Consider the following 16,136-nt stretch of genomic DNA (forward strand, 5'->3'; position numbering starts at 1 on the left):
GATGTCAAAGTCAAATCAAACATCTCTACTCCATTAGGAATAGGAACCTGCTCAGGTGGGCTTATGTCTGCAATTAGGAGGTTATCAGTCAAAATTGTGCACATTTTCTACTTCCTTCTGGAATTACGTAAACCTTCCCCGGGTCCTTATTAGTCTGCCATTTCCTGTTGCGAAAGGAACAAACAATGGGCAGACTGTCACCAATGTTTTCATTAATTACAACACAGGCTGAATGGCATTGATTACCACATAATGGACATTTTGAAGTGACCCTGTTTCCTTTTTTCAAACAATGTATCTAAACGTCTCCTAAAAGCAGCACATTTTATTTGGGTCTCCAAGAGAATTAAGACATACCAGGATCTCAGGAATTTGAATTGCATCACTTTGTTCCAATACTCATTTTATGACTTGCCCAACTTCCCTGACCACCTTCCTACCCTCTGTATTAGGTCTGGGAGGGAAGATAGGAGAAAACTCTCAAGACCTTTAAGCAGTTCCCAATGCTAAATAAATGAAAGTTGGGCCATGACTTCCTCCCTCCATATCCCTCAGAAAAGGGCTAGTGAGTCTCTGAAAGGGAGCAAAGAAAGAAAATGATCAGGGTAAAAAGAAAAGTTTGGGGCAGAAATCCCAGTTCTCCCTCCCCTTGGGAGAGTCTTCCCTTTACATTAAACAAGATAGTAGCTCAGAGCAGACACCATCTGCCTTGAGAAGTCTCTGTTCTGCTTCCTCTCTAGATAGAGCTGCTGCAGTCAGTCCTAGAGGGAGAGTGGGGGGAGCCTCAAACCCCTCAAGCATAGGTCTCCTCTTTGGCTTCCCCACCTGCTCCTCTCCCTGTCCACTCTATTACCAGTCCCGCAAGATACTGGTAAAAGGCTCTCTTCTCAAAAAAGTGATCAGCGGAGAGTGTGGAAAGTTAGCGTCAATGAAGGCAGAGTTGGCATTTTAAATGTGTAAATGTGGGATCTTCAGGGTGATTTTTTTTTTTAAGTGTGGCTGCATCCTGTCAGGATTGCTTTTGAAATACAAAGTATAGCATGAAATTATGAAGGGAATATTGTAAAGGAACGCTGTGTCAGGGAAAGCATGTGAGCACTGCACACAAACAAGAGGAGGTGGGAAGTAAAAGCATTGGGATAAAGAATGGAAGAGAAAGAAAGAACAGCAGAAAAAACATGGGTCTTAGATCTGGGAGTCCCAGCTCTATCATTTCACAACTGGGTAACCCTGAATGGTTTAACTTTCAGGTCTTTGAGTGTCAGTTTCTTTTTCTGTCCAATGTAGATGACAGTGCATGTAAAATACCTATTCCACACCTGGCACACGGTCAACATGTAAAAAGTGACAGCTTTATTATTATTACTATTACTACTATGTTGAGAGAGAATCTGGAGAAGCTGTGCTGGTAGATGGAGCAGGTGGATGGTGAAGAAAATCTGGGAGCCACGTCACTAAACTGGACTCCTCTTCCAGGACTAAAGGGAAATAAAAGTAAGTCTTGTATGGACCTAAATGACACATTGAATATTTAAAAGCTGAGCTACAGTGACTAAAACAATGTCAAACTGGGTCATGTGCCCTATACTTCCATTTATGTACCCCAACTGACAACACAATCCCTCTTCTGATTCAGAGTAGAAAACAGATCTTAGAGGTGGTATGGAGGTAAATATTTTACCATCAAAATTCTCTACTCTGCATGTGAAGAAAGAATGCAAGAATACTAAGATATAATAATTTGGTGTATCTCAGCTGATGCCAGTGTGCACGCTCCCAAGCACTATGCTGGATGACCTCGTGGGACCCATAGGAGGCCCCCAGCGTTACCCATGCAGAAGGCTGGGGTGACAACTCAGACCAATACACACATTCACCCAGCAAACACCTCCTGAGCATGGGGGAGAAGTGAGGCAGGGATCTCTTCTCCCCAGGAAACCAGGAATGCTTCCTGCACAGGCTGTTGGCATAGACCGACAGGATTGCTGGATCCCCCAGGAGGGAAGATGGGAGGACACACAGAGTGGCAGTGGAGACCAGAGAGCAACGTGAACATGGTGGATGTGGGAGGATACGACTGGGACTACTACACGATGGAAAGGCAGATGAGGGAGTGCTCAGAGAGACTCTGGGTCTCAGCAAGGATGAAGAGAGCATGGCTGAGGGGCCTCAGGGGTGGGGTGAGGCCATTCTTAAAACTACGCTCTGTGCTACTAATACTCATACACAGCCACATCACTTCCTCCTGGTCCTGCTGCATCTGAGATAATTGTCTTTTACTCCCTAAAATAATCCTTTCATTTACACAGCTCCCTGTAGTCCTGCAGAGTACCTTCACATTCATTATCCCACTTGCTCTGGGCTGCAGGGGGGCTGTCCCCCTTAACTTTCTGTGTAAGCAGTTCCTAGTAATGGTTTGAAATGACTGTAGACAAGTAGAAAGCTCTCCACTCATGTGCAGAATGAACTGTGGGGTAATGCCAGGATGGTATCTAAAGGCTTACAATATTAAAATATAGTCTGTTGGGGTGCCTGGGTGGCTCAGTCGGTTAAGCATCCAATTCTTGATTTCAGCTCAGGTCATGATCTCAGGGTCAGGAGGAAGACTGAGCCTCATATGTTGGTTCTGTGCTCAGAAGGGAGTCTGCCTCTCTCTCTCTCCCTCTGCCCCTAACACTGCTTGCGCTCGTGCTCCCTCTCTCAAAAATAAATAAATCTTTAAAATATAGTTTGTCAACACGGGCAGAAAAAAGTTAACTGCTGCCTCAAGCTCTAGGAACACATCCTAGAAAATCTTTTGGGAATCCTTGAGACCTGAACGACTTAGCAATATTTTAAAAATGTGGATCTCCAAGTGTCCTCCCAACTAACAACAGAGATAGTAAGTAAGTCTCCAGTTCAGAACATCCAGATAAGTATGACAATGAGCAGACTGTTAATAAGGACAAGAATCTTAGGCAGTGTATCTGTCATTGGTCAAAAAACTTGATAAATTTTAGGTATAGACAGAATTTTGAGGAACAGTCTCCTAGTTCACTCAGTACTAGCCAGATCTTTATTTTAAAAGTTCTTTTTTTAATATTTATTTATTTATTTATTTATTTATTTATTTATTTATTTATTTATTTATTTATGATAGTCACAGAGAGAGAGAGAGAGAGAGGCAGAGACACAGGCAGAGGGAGAAGCAGGCTCCATGCACCGGGAGCCCGACATGGGATTCGATCCCGGGTCTCCAGGATCGCGCCCTGGGCCAAAGGCAGGCGCCAAACCACTGCGCCACCCAGGGATCCCCTAAAAGTTCTTTTCTTGAAAGGTTTTCCTGGCCCACACAATCTACAATTTCAATCCCACTAACATTTCAAATCCCTTTTCTTGCTTTATATTTTCATTCTTGGTACTTATCTTACATGCTATAGGTTTTACTTTTTTACCTTTATTGTCTGTTTCCCCAGACATGAGGAAATAATTCTATTTTGTTCAGTGATACATCCTCAACACCTAAAACAGAGCCTGGCACAGAGCTAAATGAGTTCATAAATGAAGTAGACATGTAAAGGCACATACAAACTTCTGAAAGGCAGGTTTTTTTTTTTTTTTAAGATTTTATTTATTTATTCATGAGAGACAGAGAGAGGCAAGACACGAGGCAGAGAGAGAGAAGCAGGCTCCATGCAGGGAGCCGGATGTGGAACTTGATCCTGGGACTCCAGGATCATGCCCCGGGCTGAAGGCAGGCGCTCAACCGCTGAGCCACTCAGGCATCCCTGAAAGGCATGTTCTTATCTCAGTGAGTCAGAATTCTGCAGCCAGGGAGACAGAACCCTAATAAGACTCATATATTTTGAAGGGGAAAAAAAAGAACAGAGGTAGTCCACGTTGGGAAAAAAGTATGTATGTTCAAGATAGACATATGTCAGACGTTGAAAATAGAATGAAGCAGGCTAAAAACAAATACCACCAATCATCTCATCATTAAAGGGCAACCACAACTAATTGTCATGTTTCCCTTGAATCTTTTTCTTTAAATATATTTAACATAGTTGAAGTCATATTGACTGCATAATGCTGTATTCTGCTTTTTTCACTTAATGTGAAAACCTTAAGCGTTTTCATAGTATCACTTGGTATTCATTGACAGGACTTAGATCAAGTGAAATTTATCATGAAAATTTGCCCTTCTGCATCTCAAATTTGGGCTACAGATCCATCTAGGAATAACAGCTGAAAGAGGACACATGTGTTCAAAGTGTAGCTCAAGATGTAATACAGCCTTGGGTATGCATATAGACTATATTTCCCAGCCTCCTTTGGAGTTAACTGCAGCCAGGAGATTGAGTTCCAGCCAATGATGGGTGACACTTATGGGTTTGGTCCACAGAATCTCCCATCTGTGCTATTCCATTCCCTTTCCTCTTTTACCAAGTGGGTGCCATCAAGAAGTGGTCTTTGGTTGGGTATGGCAGAGCCACAAGATGGGAGGAGACTAAATCCCTGAACTCAAGGCGGGGAGACTCACCTACTAACATCCAGAAACATCCACCCTGAACATGAGCAAGAAATAAGCTTCTGTTGCATTTGAGCCATTACACATTTCTTCATCTATTTATAGCTGCAGTCTAGCTTACCCTACCTAAAACAACTCTCAAACCTTTATTTTCCTTAATAGAATAAAGAAGTTTCTCAGGCACCATGATACTGAAATAATTGAAGAATATATTAAGTCTTTTATCTAGCAAACATTTATTACATGTCTACTATGTGCCAGGCATTGTTCCAAGCACTGGAGCAACATTCAAATTTGATAAAATTCCTGGTTTTTCTTCACTAAAAGAGATACAGGACAGGCAATAGCTTTTCCCAGCTCTATTTCCAGTTCTACACCCCACATGTCCTTAATGATGCTTACTCTCTAGCTTACAGACTGCAATTACTCTGGCATTCCAGGGGTAGCACAAGGGGCCTCTACCATTGCCCACTCTGACAGACTAGAAATGACCTACGGGAGGGAAAGGGACAGGGGCTCTAGTACCTGGCACATGTGGCTAGTACTAGAAAATCTGGCAGCTCCAGGTGTCTAGGGGCATTTCTAGGGCAAGCAAACTATGGGGGAAATAGGGCTGCTGTTCACACATGCTCATATGTCAGTATCCAGAATTAGAATGGAGTTAAATCTTCGAGCAGTCAAATAACTGGGTTTTGCTCCTGCCTCGCCAAAAAATACAAGCCCACATTTCCAAAGGCAAGTAATAAACTAGATTGGGCCCTCTTCCAGGATTTCAGCCTTTTGGCAGGACAGTGCTGGTGCAAAGGAAATGTGGGGCCAGGCCCAAGGAAGTACTGTACGGTATACCTTACAGCCAGACAAACCAGAATAAGCCCAATCCCCCATCTGCATTTCCTGCCACCCAAGGGACCATTTGTATTTCTTACCAAAAAGAAAGGTTGCCCAAAGGACAAGAATGGGGGAGAACTATAAATATATTTTAAGGTCTCAACTTGAAATTTACAACAGAGAAACTTGCAAAACAGAAAGGAAACAAAAAAATTTCTTTTAAATACCCTTGGTATGTTAGCAAACAGAAGCCTAACATCACAATGATCTTGTCAAAATTTGTAATTTTAAGTAAACACTGCCAATCCATTTTATAATTTGACGTCAAAAAAACAGAAAACAGTGTGAGGGTAGGTTTAAAAAGCAGCAATAGGAATCTAACAAGACTGAAATTTAAAGGAGATTCAGTTCAAGGTTGTACAGAATAACAGCCTCACCTGGCCAATGGTCCACATGAACCAAGTTTTTAATTGAAGGAGCTCACAATAAATGCTAATGCCACTTCAGACACTGATTCTCTGTGCAACACTGTAAGCAATCCATTTAACCTTGACCAGTATCTTCCACAGCCCCCTGGGAGGAAGCATGGTCCAGGAAGTCAGGTCAAACACTTGGAAAATGGCTCCAATTAGGTCTTAAACATTCTAGTACTGTCAACGAAAGAAATCCCTGCCCAGCTCTGTGTGCCAGCCCATGCCTGGTAGCTCATTCCCTCAAACACCAGCTGAGTGTCTATTGCATGAAAAAGGAATAACTAAAATAAAAATGAAAGATTCTAAAGAAGTAGAACATAAGTAGTATGGTAAAGTCGGAAAGAGGGCTGGCGATCTTCTATCATATTTTAATAATTTCATTTTTTAAAAAAAGATTTTATTTATTTATTTGAGAGAGAGCAAGAGAGCACAAGCAGGGGAAGTGGCAGCGGGAGAAGGAGAAGCAATACAAGGCTCAATCCCAGGACCCTGGGATCATGACCTGCGGCAAAGGCAGACATTTAACTCACTGAGCCACCCAGGCACCCCCATATCTTAATCATTTTAACTAGAATAAAAATTTGGGGTAAATCCCAAAGAAACTCAGGGACCTTGTTTTCTTTATTTGTGTCATGAAAGGGTTGAATCAGAAAAACTTTACCGTCTCTTTGTAATCCCACGGCTTTCACAGAACTAAAACTTTCTTACCTATTCATCTGAATCTCCACTGAATGCTTTATATTGGTTTGTGCTAAAACAGCATGCTATCAACACATCCAACAATGAAAAACACAGACCAGCAGAATCATAGTACGAATTTAATCTCAAGGACTTAGATCCAGCACACAATAACTAGAACAAAATAAATCTAGTGGTTTTATCTTACTTAAGAGGGTATTCCAGGGATACCTGGGCGGCGCAGTGGGTGAGCGTCTGCCTTTGGCTCAGGTCGTGATCCTGGGATCCGGGATCGAGTCCTACATCGGGCTCCCTGCATTGAGTCTGCTTCTCCCTCTGCCTGTGTCTCTGCCTCTCTCTCTCTCTCTCTGTGTGTGTCTCTCATGAATAAAAAAATCTTTTAAGAAAAAAAAAAAAAAAGAAAGAAAGTATTCCAATCTAGGAATACACTTACTCACTGACAGCAACTATAGTGAGGCAGAAACATGATCTAGGTCAGTGACAAGAGCTGCTCCAAATGTCTCAACTATGACTTCCTGGGACTGTGTATTTGCCACCTGCCCTCCCCTCCCAAAAACCCTGTCCCTGGGGAAGGCACCCTCATTAGGAAGATGAATGTTCCTTTCGATTTTCAGTTAATCCATATTTCCATGGCTGGATATGACCTAAAACTGAAAGTGTCTGCCTGCCAACTTGAACCTAGAAATAATGAGATATCACAGAAAAAACACTGAAATGACAAGAGCGATACATCCGCAGCCTAGAAGCCAAGGACTAATCATTCACTGCCATTCAGTTTCATATTTCTCATGATCCACGTTCCCAGGCACTGGTTTATTATTCACAAAGCAGAATAAACAATTAACTACAAAAAATCACACATATCACATATCCGTGGCATGAAAGAAATGCAGGGCTTGAGAGATACCAGAGTGGGTAAAAAATTGTGTCTTGCCACTACTTAGTTCTTTATCATACTTGGGTTATTGAGAGTAGAGCTTAAAACAAGCCAATATTCAGGCTGCTGCTGGTATCAAGAAATTACATATAGGCCAATTCATGGCATTAGGGTTAGGCTTTTCTCCTTAGTCATTATTTATATTAAAAACAATGAAAAGAGCCAACACTATAATGTTTACCATATGGCAGACACGGTCCTAAATGCTTCATGGCAAGTAACTCATTCAACCCTCTCCAAAACTTTCTGAGGTGGATACTATTCTTACTTCATTTAACAGAAGAAACTGCAGCTCAGAAGAACTGAGTTACTTGTTCAAGGTCACACAGCTAGTTAGAGGCAGTGCCAGTATTTGAACCCAGGCAATGAGGCTCTGGAGTCTGCACGCAGAACCACTATGCAGAAGTGCCCACATAAAAAAAAAAAAAAAAAAAAGAAGTGCCCACAATATAAGGTACACATTATTGTCCCTTTGCTGAGCCCTCCATGATTCCCAGTGCTCACAACTGTACTCCTACCCAGCGGTCACTCTCAACCAATGACCTCCCCTCTTCTTCAGAGGGAATACATGGGCTCCTTGGGTGTGGCTGATCCATGCCAATTATCCTCTTTTAATAAAATTGTCCAAATTCTCACCATTCTCTCAAAACAAATGCTCCAGGGCTCTAAATCCCACCCTCTCTTGCTGCCTCAGGAACCCTGCTCTAAGACCTCTTCTATCCTTCATCTTTGATCTCTTTTGTCTCTTCTCCATCAACCTGTGAACATGTTCAAGTATACTATCTGCAAAATAAAACACCAAACCTTCCTATGATCTTCAACCACTTTTCATTCCATAATTTTGGCCACTACCTCACTCTGTGACCCTGGATAACTTGCTCACCCTCTCTACTAGGCTTCAATTTCTGCATCTAAATAATGAGGGCGCTGGACCAGGTCTCTATGGTACTCTGAACTCCCCAATGTTCCATGGCTCTTAATGCAGAGTTAGAGTTTTTTTTAACAAGTTTACTTTCTTCACTGTCCCCTGAAGCCTCAAAGTTAATTTTCTTCTAAGACTGCCAAGCTGTTCCTGTAGCAAGCAATGCTCCCTCCTCCTATTTTCCGTTCATTTCCTAAACTTTGATTTCCCTTTATAAGTTAGCTTGAACCTCACCTGCTCCTGATCTTTAACTCGTATAGCACCTCAGTTAGGGACCATGATTTAGCAGTCTCCATCAATAGTGCCCTATCTTTCCTACTAGTGTCCTGCATATCTTTGTTCCTGCACTTAGACTAAGCTCTCAGCAAGCAGGCACTTTGTCACCTTTTTCTGTAACCTCTAAGAAACCTCACACTGAGTAGGTCTGCAACAGTGGCTCAGCAATGCTTGTTGGCTGAGGGGTCACCCAGGAACCAATAAAGAAACTAGTGGTCAGTGTGCATTACAAGGCTCTCTGGGAAGGAAGGCTACCTCTATCTTCTACTCCTCTCTCAGACACACCAATTTGTAAGACAGACTTTTCACTCAAGAGCATCATCCAAATTTAGGAACAGGAAAGCTTAGCTAGCTCCTTGATTTTCTTTTATCTGAATCAGAACAGTTCTAGCCATGTTTCCCTTTGATCCAAACTTAAAGTGACTGCAGGTCTGTAACTTTATGAGTCTCTGGTTGATCCAGGTTCTACACTTCCACTAATACATATTCTCCAAGGTTATTAAGTTCCTTACTTTTCAACACATACAGCATTATGTTACTTCCTCACACTTGCAACCAAATTTCCAGGAAACATCTGGAATAATATTAGAGAGTTGGTGTTATATCAAAACTACATCCTCTGCTTTATTCATTTGGAAGTGACTAACTTCAACCTTGAGGTTGGAAGTGAGCACAGATGGATGTGTATGTTTGAAGCGTTTGCTAGCATTTACCAACAGAGATGCCAAGTCACCAATGAAAACCTTAAAACAGTGCTCATCTCCTTCACCTTAGGAAAACTACCAAGGTACCACGTACTATGAGTACTGTTCTCTGATCTGTAATAATCCCGGGTAACTACTGATCGCTCAAAGTGAATCCCAAAGTTCCTCAAACAATTTTAACTCTGTTAAATTTAAATCTGTTAAATGGCTCTCAGTCCTGGTTACATGTCATCTAGAGCACTTTCATAAATACCAAAGCCTAGCTTCCTCCCTTCCTATTCACCACTCTTCAAAGACTTTTATCTAACTGGTTTAGAGTGAGACCCATACATCAGTTACTTTTTAAAAGCACTTCGCTATGCTGATAAATTAAGGTATTGTTATTTCAGGTATGACAGCAGCATTACAGCTGTATTTGGGGAAAGCCTTTCTTGGTGGAAAAACTGATGAAATTCAAATAAGGTCTCCGCTTAGTTAATAGTGTGGTACTGTGTTAATTTCCTAATTTTGATCATCGTACTAAGGTTCTGTAAAATGCTCACTTTAGAGGAAAATGTGTGAGGGTACACAGAACTCTTTAGATTATTTTTGTGACTTTTCTCTAATTCACATTTTAAAAAGTTTTTAAAAAGAGTCCTTTATCTTTAAAGATACATACTTAGGGGCACCTGGGGGGCTCAGCTGGTTAAGCTTCAGTATCAGACTCTTAATTTTGGCTCTTGTCATGATGTCAGGGTCATGAGATTGAGCTCCCCATGGAGCCTGCTTAAGATTCTCCCCCCCCAAAAAAAATGATTCTCTCTCCCTCTCCCTGCACCCCCATGGGGCTTGTGAGCTCTCTCTCTCTCTCTCTCTCTCTCAAAAAAAAAAAAAGAGGGATCCCTGAGTGGCGCAGCGGTTTGGCGCCTGCCTTTGGCCCAGGGCGCGATCCTGGAGACCCAGGATCGAATCCCACATCAGGCTCCCGGTGCATGGAGCCTGCTTCTCCCTCTGCCTGTGTCTCTGCCTCTCTTTCTCTCTGTAACTATCATAAATAAATAAAAATTAAAAAAAAAAAAAGATATATACTTAAATATTTCTGAATGAAATTATATGCCTCAGATTTACTGCAAAATAGATCAGTTGGAGAGGTGGCAGGGAGTGAGTGTGGATATAAATGAAACAAGACCTTACACAAATCAATGCCTGTAGTGAGTAGCTGGGCAATGAGTACATGAAGGTTCACAATATTTGTCTACTTCATTGTGTGCATGTAAAAATTTTTGTCATATATACTGGAGGTAAAAATTCCCAGGTAATTCTAACACACATTTAGGGCTAAGAAATCCTGCTCGAGAATCTTGGAAATGAGGTATAATAAGAGCTCTATCTGGTATAACAAGCTACTAAATACCTGCTCTTTGACGCTGAGCTAGTCATTTAATCTTTCTGTATTATACTTTCCTAAACTACAAAACAATAGAAATGGACTAAAGGATCTTTCAAAAAGAAAATGAGAAGCATTATGAAATAGATTTACTGTTCTAAAATCTTCTAAGAGTTAACATCACAGTTAATTTCTAGCACAATAATCAAAAATGATAAGGTCTTGTGTCTGCAAGAGCAATTCCCAAATAATGTTCTAAAAAACACTACTTTGGGGATCCCTGGGTGGCTCAGCAGTTTAGCGCCTGCCTTTGGCACAGGGCGCGATCCTGGAGCCCCAGGATTGAGTCCCACGTCGGGCTCCCGGCATGGAGCCTGCCTCTCCTTTGCCTGTGTCTCTGCCTCTCTTTTTCTCTATGTCTATCATAAATAAATAAAATCTTTAAAAAATAATAAAAAAATAAAGATACTACTTCTATAAGATATTACCTACAATAAAGGTTCTTAGGTCAAATAAGTTTGGTACCAGTTTTCTTTATTGTAAGATTCCTAAGAACTTTAAATTTAATTACTTTATTTTTAAAATATTTTATTTATTTATTCATGAGAGAAACAGAGAGAGGCAGAGGGAGAAGCAGACTCCCCACTGAGCAGGGAGCCTGATACGGGGCTCAGTCTCAGGGTCCTGGGATCATGCCCTGAGCCAAAGGCAAGTACTCAACCACTGAGCCACCCAGGCACCCCAATCTAAGAACTTTTAAGATAATAAGCATTGTGGGATGCCTGGGTGGCTCAGCGGTTGAGCATCTGCCTTTGACTCAGGGCGTGATCCCAGAGTCCTGGGATCGAGTCCCACATCGGGCTTCCGGAATAGAGCCTGCTTCTCCCTCTGCCTCTCTCTCTCTGTCTCTCATGAATAAATAAATAAAATCTTAAAAAAAAAAAAAGATAATATGCTCTGTGACTTTCCAAGGGTGGTGATGGAATATGCAAAAAGATTGACCTTCTTCACATGGGAGTAGTTTTATAGAATTTATTGTGGAAAACAGTGCTCTAGAGACCAGTGGTTCCCAAATCCCAGGTAATGGAGAATGGATTCAGTATCATTCGGTAAGCTTATTAAAATAATGATTGACAGACCACATCCTAGACCTAGTGGGAGAGGAAAACTCAGCATTAAAACAAACAAATAAAAAACTCAAGAGGTTTTGATACATAGTCACATTTGGGATTTAAATCTCTGTAGAACATAACATAGTAAAGTAAGTTTGTAATGTTTGAAAGGCCACAACAATGCCAACCAATATGAAATAATAATTTGGAATGCTCTCCTAAATAAAAGTATTTAAACCATGAGAGAATCATATATGTATACATTTCATGAAAGGTAAGTAGTAAAATATTTAAGGTGTTGGCAAACTTAAATGTATCAATATAACTAGCAGCAACTTTATAATCTCAAGGATTTACTACATCTGCTATTAACTGTTAATGAATCTGCAGTGATGCTCAATGCTTTACTTGTGTATTTCCTCATATTCACCTTCTCACGCTGACTCAATGACCAGGACTATTTTGTTAAACAACTCTAGGAGGTGCCATTAACATAAGTGATTTCTCCAAGACAGAACTCCTGACCTTTTCTTTATATGATACTACTTCAAAGCATCAGGAATCTCAATCCCTTCTTTATTGAAAACTTTGGAAAATGTATGTACTATACCCTAGTGCTTACAGAGCTGTGCCATGCAGCAGCCCAGTCAATGATATATTTCGGTGTGTGACAGAAGTACCTTTTTTTTTTTATTAATAATTACTAAACATTTGTACCATGCACTTTAGTTTTCTAAGTACTTTCACAGGAATTATCTTGCACCTTCCCTCAGAAAAACTTTGTGGGCTAAATAGGTATAATTGTTTCCATTCAACCAGTAAAAACCACTTAGCTTTTCATGTCCTCATACTGTGAAAAAATAATTGAAAAAGATAGCAAGGTTCCTGCTCTCAAACAACTGATACTCTATTGGGAAACAAAATATATATTACACATAGGAAACCGCTAAAGTCCATTCAAAGATACAATGTTAGCTAGAGCAGATTAGTATGGCAGGACTTTACATACTAACTAAAACGTATTAGTAACTTAATGTTCAATCAACCTTTGGGATAGGTTACTACTGTTTTTCAGATGAGCAAACTGAGACCAGGAGAAGTAACTTATCCAAGCAAATATGTGGTGAACCAGGATTCAAATTCCATGGAGCTGGACTACTCCTTTTCATCCTTAGATTTTACTGCTAGGAAAGACAATCTATCAAGGCAATGGGGACAGATGTCAAGACTAAACCAGAAAATGACTACTTCCTATAAAGCTTGGATCACTGGCTCTACTGCCCAGTAGAAAAGGACTTGGGAGTCAGAGGAAATCACAAAAATGAGCTGGTGATGTTATTTTCCCACACTACATTACCTCTTTGATTCGTTTAACCAAAGCATTCTGATCAAAGGCAACGGCCTCTGCACACTGATGAAGGTGATCCTGATATCGCAGGCAGAGCTGTAACACCTGCTGAGAATCCAATTTCTCCAATTTGGTATTTGTTGGGGAAGTCTGGCCACTCAATAGCCCTTCAAAACAGAAAAAAAAAAAAATAAAATAAAATGGAAGTTACTGTGGAAAAAACTTGTTTTATAAGTAACTTAATCACTGAAGACAAGGTAGGAGACTAAAATTTAACCCTGTATCTTTTGTTATACGCTAATGAAAATTATAGCAACTATCATTTATGGAGCATCTATAATATACCAAACGCTCGGCAAAGTGTTTCATATGCAATAATTCGGTACTCATATTTGCCCTGGAAAGTAAGGTAGGATTAGTCCCGTTTCATAGATAAGAAACTCAAGACACAGAGAGATTAAGTAACTTTCCTAATGTCACACAGTGACTAGTAAATGGTTTCTCCAGAATACAGATCCTGACCTTATGACGCTATTTCAAGGTATTAGGAATATAAATCCCTTCTTGAATTAAAACTTTGGAAGATGTATTTACTTAATTTTTTTAAATAATTACATTGATTATCTGACTTTATTTTATTTTTAAAGATTTTATTTATTTGAGAGAGAGCCAGAGAGATCACAGAGGGAGAGGGAGAAGCCGACTCATTGCCAAGCAGGGAGTCTGATGCTGGGCTCGATCCCAGAACCCTGGGATTGTGACCTGAGCCGAAGGCAGATACTTAACCAATTGAGTACCCAGGCACCCCTGACTGTCTGACTTTAAAACAAAGACTATAGCCAGAGGCAAGGCAGGGCATTACATAATGACAAAGGGATCAATCTAAAAAGAGGCTATAACAATTATAAATACTGATGCACCCAACAACACTGGAGCACCTGGACACATGAAGCAAAAATTAACAAGCATAAGGAAGAAGCTGAAGAGTAGGGGACTTTAATATCATGCTTACATCAATGGATAAATTATTCAGACAAAAAAAAAAATCAATGGCTTGGGACAACACACTCCATCTAACTGATCCAACAACTACACAGAGAGCATTCCATACAAAGATGGCAGAACACACATTCTTTCCAAGTGTGTATGAAGCTTTCTCCAGGATGGAGCATATATTAGGCCATAAAATAAGTCTTAATAAATTTAAGAAGACTGAAATCTTATCAAACTTCTTCTCCAACCACAATGGTATGAAACTAGAAATCAATTATGTGAAAAGAACTGGAAAAAATACAAACATATGGAGGCTAAATAACATGCCACTGAACAGTCAATGAGTCAATGAATAAATAAAAGAGGAAATAAAAAAAATACATGGAGGCAAATGAAATGAAATGGTCCAAAATCTTTGGGACACAGCGAAAGCAGTTCTAAGAGAGAAGCTTACAGTGAAATAGGCCTACTTCAAAAATCAAGACAAATCTCAAACAATCTAACCTCACATCAAAAGGAATTAGAAAAAGAACAACAAGGCCCAAAGTTAGTAAAAGGAAGCAAAGAATAAAGATTAGAGTGAAAAGAAAAGATTAGAGTGGAAATAAATAGATTAAAAAACAAGAAAAAAGATCAATGAAACGGAGAGCTGATTCTTTGAAAAGATAAACAAATTGATAAACCTTTGGCCAGACTCATCAAGAAAAGGAGAGAAGACTCAAATAAAATCAGAAATGAAGGAGAAGAACTAGCAACTGACATCACAAAAATATAAAAAATTATAAGAGACTACAAGGAAAGCTTACATGCCAACAAATTTGGACAACCTAGGAGAAATGGATAAATTCCTAGACACATACAATCTTCCAAAACTGAATAAGGAAAAATAGAAAATTTGAACAAACCAATTACCTGGTATAAAACTGAATCAGTGGTAAAAACAACACAACAACAACAACAATAACTCCTTTCCAATCCAAGTCCAGGACCAGATGGCTTTACAGATGATTGTACCAAATATTTTAAAGAGAGTTAAAATCTATTCTTCTCAAACTATTGGGAAAAAAAAAAAAAAACAGAAGAGGAAGGAAAACTTCTAAATTCATTCTTCAAGGCCAGTATTACCATTACCAAAACCAAAGATCCTACAAAAAAAAAAGAGAAAACTACAGGCCAATATTGCTAATGAACACAGATACAAAAAATCCTCAACAAGATATTAACAAACCAAATTCAACAATACATTAAAAGATCATTCACCACAATCAAGTGAGGTTTATTTCACAGATACAAGAGTGGTTCAATATTCACAAATCAACCAATGTGATACATCATATTAATAAGAGAAATGATAGAAACCATAAGCTGCTTAGAACTAACTAATCAAAAAAAAAAAAAAAAAAAGAACTAACTAATCAATGAGGGGCACCTGGGTGGCTTGGTAGGTTAAGCATGTGCATTTGGCTCAGGTCATGATCCCAGGGTCCTGCGGATCAAGCCCCACCATCAGCCTCCCCTGCTCAGGGGGTAGTTTGCATCTCCTTCTCCCTCTGTCCCTCTTCCCTGCTTGTGCACTTTCTCTCTCAAATAAATAAATAAAATATATTTTTTTAAAAGAATAAATGACTCCAACAAAGCTGCAGGTTATAAAGTTAATATGCAGAAACCTGTTGTACTTCTATACACTTACAAGGAAGTATAAGAGAAATTTTTTAACGAATGAAATACCTAGGAATAAACTTAACCAAGGAGGTGAAAGACCTAAATTCTGAAAACTGTAAGACATTGACGAAATAAACTGAAGATGACTCAAATGGAAATATATACCACATGCAGAGATTGGAAAAATCAGTATTGTTAAAATGTTCATACTTTCCAAAGCAAATCCACAGATTCAGTGCAATCCCTATCAAAATACCAATAGCATTTTTCACGGAACTAGCACAAATAATCCTAAAATTTGTATGGAAC

The 16,136-nt window shown here is 39.8% G+C and overlaps 1 protein-coding gene across 8 annotated transcripts in view; it reads right to left on the reverse strand.

Moving 5' to 3' along the window:
- BORCS5 (BLOC-1 related complex subunit 5) overlaps positions 1-16,136 on the reverse strand; it is a 110,148-nt gene that overhangs the window by 13,119 nt on the left and 80,893 nt on the right. For all 8 annotated transcript variants that reach the window (XR_012017702.1, XM_072798993.1, XM_072798992.1 and 5 more), the window contains one exon: positions 13,182-13,339. Coding sequence is in view for 7 of the 8 variants with exons in the window: in XM_072798993.1 (XP_072655094.1) it covers positions 13,182-13,339 (158 nt within the window). In the remaining variant the exon portion in view is untranslated. The remainder of the gene's footprint in view (positions 1-13,181; positions 13,340-16,136) is intronic.

Source organism: Canis lupus, chromosome 25, assembly GCF_048164855.1.
Source record: "Canis lupus baileyi chromosome 25, mCanLup2.hap1, whole genome shotgun sequence".
Classification (NCBI taxonomy): domain Eukaryota; kingdom Metazoa; phylum Chordata; class Mammalia; order Carnivora; family Canidae; genus Canis; species Canis lupus.